At 36.0% G+C, this 6218-nt stretch overlaps 1 protein-coding gene across 1 annotated transcript; it reads left to right on the top strand.

The window, feature by feature from the left end:
• The first annotated feature begins 294 nt into the window (after nt 1–294).
• LOC111381051 (methylthioribose kinase-like) lies at nt 295–5431 on the top strand. Its single transcript, XM_023004755.1, has 6 exons — nt 295–689; nt 1513–1822; nt 2274–2448; nt 2547–2748; nt 4495–4709; nt 5123–5431. Exons 1-6 carry the CDS (start codon nt 504–506, stop codon nt 5289–5291), a joined length of 1257 nt encoding a protein of 418 aa, XP_022860523.1. The 5' UTR covers nt 295–503; the 3' UTR covers nt 5292–5431.
• The last annotated feature ends 787 nt before the right edge of the window (nt 5432–6218 follow it).

A 6218-nucleotide genomic window follows, 5' to 3' on the forward strand; every position in this document is an offset into this window, starting at 1 on the left:
GAAAATGAAATCCATGAAAAATTTTGCCCATCAAATATATCATTTGGCTGGAAAATGAAATTTATTTTCCCTGAAAACTGGAGCCTATCAAGCCCATATATTCTCTTCTAAAAGGCACTAAATTTAAAATATGACCAGATTCAATGAACCTCGCCAATCATTTTGTTTGTGTTGTCGTGCCCAAAAGTAGCACTATTCGATCAATAAAGTTATTTGTACAAAGTTGAATTACAAAAATTGAATTACAAAATGTGTTAACAAAATTCATGCCATTAATTTGAAATGATTAAAAAATTTGATTTTAAAATAATTGAATAGAATATTATTTTCTCAACCAACTTTATTACTTTTTATGAGTGTCGCACAGCTCTTATTCGATTGACATTGCCTTCCGTTCACCAATCATATTCTTCCATTTCTTACCCTTCTCGAATCAAAGTTCACATTACAGTCTCAGGTTTTCAGTCTTCTCAATTATTATCTACACTGTGCACCACTAGGGTATGGCTTCTGATGGATTCCGGCCACTGGACGAGAAGTTATTGGTGGAATACGTGAAGGCAACTCCAGTACTGGCTGAGAAGCTGGGCAATCAGTTTGATAAGCTGGAAATTGAAGAAGTAGGCGATGGAAATCTCAATTTTGTGTATATTGTTATTAGCCCATCAGGCTCCTTAGTTATCAAACAGGTAACAAGATCTGTGCTCTCAGATCATTTTTTAGAATTCGACCGACTTGCTAGAGTAAAAACTAAAAAGTTTTTCTTTTATTTATATATTTATTTTTTTGCTAGCCATTATTCGGCATGTTCTCGTTACATTTAAGCTCCCAAGAAAAGAAAATGTGTTGAAAATCAAAGATAGATGATGTTACTTTGATTTGATTGCAAGATATGGCTCCATCAATCCGACTTAATATCGAAGGGCTGAAATTCATCAATTTTCTTTGTATATCCATGCTAGCTAGTGTTGATTGAGAAAGGTGAGGGTTTTTGGTCCATATTAGTTCTAGATTTTCTTGGGAGGAGAATGATTGGGGCAGCATTTCCCGACTTTATTTTGATTTGCAAAATAAGAAGCGAGAGAAGAAAGTGGAACCGGCCATCCTGGTTAGCAAAGGAGGCTAGAATTAAGAGAAGAAGACAACACCAGCATTCTTGGAGTTTCTTACATATTTATTGTTGTTTTATGTAATGTCTTATAGAATGAGGATTTCAATAATATTGATACTCTATTGTCATCTGACTCTAGCAAACCTTCACGATAAAAATCTACCTCGCCGAAGTTTTAATCAACCATAGAAAGCTATATAGTTCTCTAACACATTTACATATTGGGGTGTCTAATATGTAGAACAACTTCTAAATCAAGTGCCTTAAAACCTGAAGGCGTGTCATGGGGAAGATGTTAAGAGTTAAAAGCTTCTTTTATATAGATCAAATATCATCTCTCAATGACCTTGAGGAAGACTAAGAATACTGTTCCTTCTCAAACTGTTTATAAATCTCTGCAGGCTCTTCCTTATATTCGTTGTATAGGGGAGTCATGGCCAATGGCAAAAGAACGTGCCTATTTTGAAGCAATCACACTAAAAGAGCATGGTGGCTTGTGTCCTGGCCATGTTCCTGAGGTTTACCATTTCGACAGCTCGATGTGTTTAATTGGTATGCAGTACATTGAGCCTCCTCATATAATCTTAAGAAAGGGGTTGATTGCCGGGATTGAGTATCCATTGCTCGCAGAGCACGTATCAGACTATATGGCTAAAACCCTATTCTACACGTCCCTTCTGTATCTTACAACAACAGATCATAAAAGTGCAGGTAAGCAATTTGCTTGGTCTTTTTACGATCATCTAACACCTGTACTAGATCTACACTTGACTACAATTGTTTATCAGAAACTTGTATTATAACTTTAGAATGTGAAGATTCTGCCAGTAGCTTTTTGGTTAGTCTTTACAGACCCCTAAGGTACCTAATTTGACTGTCTCCTATGTTGACTTTTTGTTCCATACTTCAGTTTCATGGCCTTCACACCGTATCGTTTCTGAACAGCACCATTATCATTTCCATTCATGTCCTCTCATTATCTTCTTATCCTTTCCAATTCATAATTAGTTTATGTAAGAAATAATGATGAGTTTTAGCTCCTACGTCAATTAATGTTGGAAGTCAGAACATAAATACTAGGCTGTTCATCCTTGCTACTGAATTTTAACCATATTACATGCTTGTATAAGCATGTCTCATTGGTACTTCAATACTTGTGCAGTTGCTAAATATTGCGGAAATGTGGAGATGTGCAGACTCACTGAGCAGGTTGTCTTTTCTGACCCTTACAAAGTGTCTGAACATAACCATTGGACATCTCCTTATCTTGATTCTGATGCCGAAGCAGTTCGGGAGGATAACCTTTTGAAGCTTGAAATTGCTGAGCTAAAATCCAAGTAATCTGCCATGTTAAAATTCGATTCCTTATACTGCATTTTATTAATTTTTTAATAGATGTGGAATTTTTCCTTACGTTTCTTTGATAACCTTCCAGATTCTGTGAAAGAGCCCAAGCTCTTATACATGGTGATCTCCATACAGGTTCTATCATGGTTACTGGAGATTCAACTCAAGTTATTGATCCAGAATTTGGTTTTTATGGGCCAATGGGATTTGATATTGGAGCTTTTGTTGGTAATTTGATTTTAGCTTACTTTGCACAAGATGGACACGCTGTCGATGGGAATGATCGAAATGTATATTCTGACTCCACATTCCTTTTCATCATCACTTATTTTCTGACTATCTTAAGTTTTCTGCAATAACTCTCTGCTTCGCCATGATATGTTTTTTCTTGATATTTTTACTTATAAACTTTAGTGTCATTCAGTTTTCTCATCTCTCGCTCTCTCTCTCCAACTTCTTAGAAATGGCATCTTCTAGAATTTTCCTTCTCATAGTTGCTTGCTGGATTGCTTCCATTCTAATTAGAGTCTTATCGTGCATATAGTAAATAAATTACTTATATCTGTCCATGTTATGATAGAGGGAATTGCTTGAGATTAATAAATTTCTGTTTTATAATTGACATGTGCGTGTAAATCTACCGCGCCCTGGATTTTTTGTTTGAAAGCAAGATTTACTGTGAAAAATTCAATTTTGTTAGTGAGGTTCTTGGTCGAATTTGTTTCTGGAGTAAACTGGAATAGCCGTTTTCAGATACACACTTAAAATGTATTTGCAGAGTTTATCCTCAGTATGACCACTTCATTGAAACATTAAAAGTAGTATGTTCAAGTTGTTTGTTGAGGTTCCGATTGTTTATATTTCTTGAATTAGACACTTCGTTTGAAAGGTGTCATTTATACGAAGTGGATAGTGTTTTTGACTTTCCAAAATGACATTAGGGTAGAGTAATTGTACATCTGGCTGCCAAATAGTGTGTTTATATGTGTATTGGGATCACAAATGGTTGTGCATTGCCTTGAGGGAGATGAAACATACCTGTGTAGTGATATCTAAATGGTGGTTTTTTTCATGAACATTGTCATCAGGAGACAATTTCTCCTCGCAGGCTTAACTTTGCAACTTTTTTTTAGATCATGTATATCAGCATATCAGCATAGTAGATGATTTTAACTTTGATAAATTCAGCTGTAGTGGATGCAAATGTCAGAAATATCAGCTGAAAGGAAATGTGGAGCTTGTCACTTAGGAGAAAGTTGTGTCCTAACTGGTTCCTCTTTTTCCGTGCTTCATTACTCTCCAACTAACATGATTAAGGCCCCAATAATCTCTTGTTAACGAGGTAGTAATAAGAAGGGCCAGATTTGGGATTTATTTTCCTTTTTGGTTTTCTTCCAAAACTTCCATGTCATTTTTGCTTTCAAAATTGCCCATCTGATTATGCCTGTTAGGAATGTGTGTATTCTTTTCCATGTTTTAATGGAACTAATGCCATTCAATCTGTTAGTCCCGTTTGTAGGAATCAAAGGATGTCCAGCAGAATAATTAACGATCTTGATTTAGTAGTGTGGGAGCTGTTTAATTAGTTAATCAGTTACCAGTTGGTTTTATAGTTTAACATATTTCTGTTTAAAGTTAGTTGAGAGCTAACTGCTGTGAAGAAGGGAAAAAAAAACAACAGGAGCGTGTTGGCTCTAATTGTAAAATAGGGCACTGCATAAATAGAGAGTGAAAGTTACAAAAGGGGTGGTACTCGTTATCTGAAAACCACAGGGAAAACTCATAGTTGTATAGAGAGAGAGAGAGCCTATTGTATAAAAGTCAAACTATGAGTGTGTAACTTCTGCTCATACACGTAGTGAATTTGACTGGGAAATTTGTCCTGTTCTTGAATATAGCAATTCTTGTTCTGATTCTTGTAAATTGCTGGTGTCACTTCTGTGTTTTTTTCTTTCTTCATCTCTGTAACTGTTCTTGTTTGTGTGTGCAAATCTTTAACAAGTAGCTTATCCAGTAAAAAAATTTCTTCAATGCAGCATTATAAAGTCTGGATTTTGAAGACTATAACTGAGACTTGGAATCTCTTCTATAAAAAGTTTACTGCTCTTTGGGATGAACATAAGGATGGTCCTGGAGAGGCATATCTTCCAGCTATTTATAATAATCCAGACGTACAGTTGCTGGTCAAACAGATATACATGAAAGAACTTTTCCACGACACACTTGGATTTGGGGCTGCCAAAATGATAAGGTTAGATGGGCTTTTCTCCTCTGTGAATCAGATTCTCAACATTGCGACTTTATTGTACCTTCTGTTATTTTTTTCTCATGCATGTGCAGTGTCTTTGATGGGTGTAGAATTTATACCGTAAGATCAGCGTGTGTACATCACAAGCTTTTGTTGCTCCTTTATATACTGTTGTCGAAATAATTGTTCCCAATATTGTCAAAATTTTCTTGCTAAGACCCAATTTGGAGGTCATAATTTGCGGGAAAAAGCGAGAATACAGAAAAGCTTATCGTCATTTTTAGGTACTTGAGCATTTTGGATGGATCTATGAGAATTGTGTGTACTTAATGCATTTTGCATTTGATGCTCCTTCATGCTTATTACTATAGATAGTTAATAAGTAAAGATGATAAACATACATCATTGACTTGCAGGAGAATTGTTGGGGTAGCTCATGTTGCAGATTTTGAATCGATCAAAGAGGCTAAAAAACGAGCAGATTGTGAGCGAAAAGCTCTTAACTTTGCCAAGAATCTTCTGAAGGAGAGAAGAAATTTCCAAAGCATTAGTGAGGTGGTTTCTGCAATGGAGAAACTCGATTAGTTATCTTCATAATTTTCATATTTTGGGATGTCTAAATATGTTGGTTTTGAGGAGTGTTTTGCAATAACTGCTGTGTATGAATTGATTAAGAATAAACTCCCTTGTGCAGTGGAAGGCTCCCCCTTTTTATTATGGATTCATATGTTTTGCTCAAAGCCTCAAACCCAAGAGTGAGCGAGGAATAACAATTGTGTACATATCAACACGACTCTATTTTCTTAATAATTTCATTCAAAAATTCTTATTTACAAAAAAAATTTAAATATAAAAAACTGATCCCTAAATTAATCTCAATAGTTTGTGTCGAGCGACATAGATTTTGAGGCTGGAGCATTACAACACCTGGTTTCACGGGGTGCCTTTCTTCTTGGCACAGAAAGGGACACCGTGCGGCAGTAGTCTGCTCCGCTAGACTACCTTCCGCCTTTTCTCGGTCGCGTCGGGACGAAAGAAAATTTGATTGCAATTTTGTAGAAAGCTTACAATTGAGAATTTGAATACATTGAAAGTAAATTGAACATTGATTGCTGAAAACTGAACATTACAATTGATGAAAGCAGAAAATTACAAATGCTGGTGCAGGGGGCGGACACCAGTGAGCTTGAAAGATTTTTGAATGACTAATACCCCCTATAATAGCATTCTGAACAAAAACCCAAGTGACGGGAGTAGACGTTTAAAAGACGAGGAATCATACTAATCTTTTACCAATATCAGAGCTATTTTACAATTAAAATAACTATTACAATGAAACGAAAATTACAACTCAAACTTGAAGTAATATTTACAATGTGCGGTCGAAGTTGGGCAAACTGCGGCTGCGATAGTGTCAAGGGGCTAAGTAAAGCTGCGGTCCTTGACATTCTCCCCCATTTGTTTTGGTGACGTCCTCGGTGCCATCAATGCATGATACTCTTCAATTAATGA

Source organism: Olea europaea, chromosome 3 (genome assembly GCF_002742605.1).
Source record: "Olea europaea var. sylvestris chromosome 3, O_europaea_v1, whole genome shotgun sequence".
Taxonomy (NCBI): Eukaryota; Viridiplantae; Streptophyta; class Magnoliopsida; order Lamiales; family Oleaceae; genus Olea; species Olea europaea.

Bases quoted from the DNA above. Each gene is read 5' to 3' on its own strand.
- LOC111381051 (XM_023004755.1), top strand. From the start codon at position 504: ATGGCTTCTGATGGATTCCGGCCACTGGACGAGAAGTTATTGGTGGAA. The intron at 690-1,512 runs GTAACAAGATCT...AAATCTCTGCAG, and splicing joins GCTCCTTAGTTATCAAACAG to GCTCTTCCTTATATTCGTTG. The intron at 4,710-5,122 runs GTTAGATGGGCT...ATTGACTTGCAG, and splicing joins GGGGCTGCCAAAATGATAAG to GAGAATTGTTGGGGTAGCTC.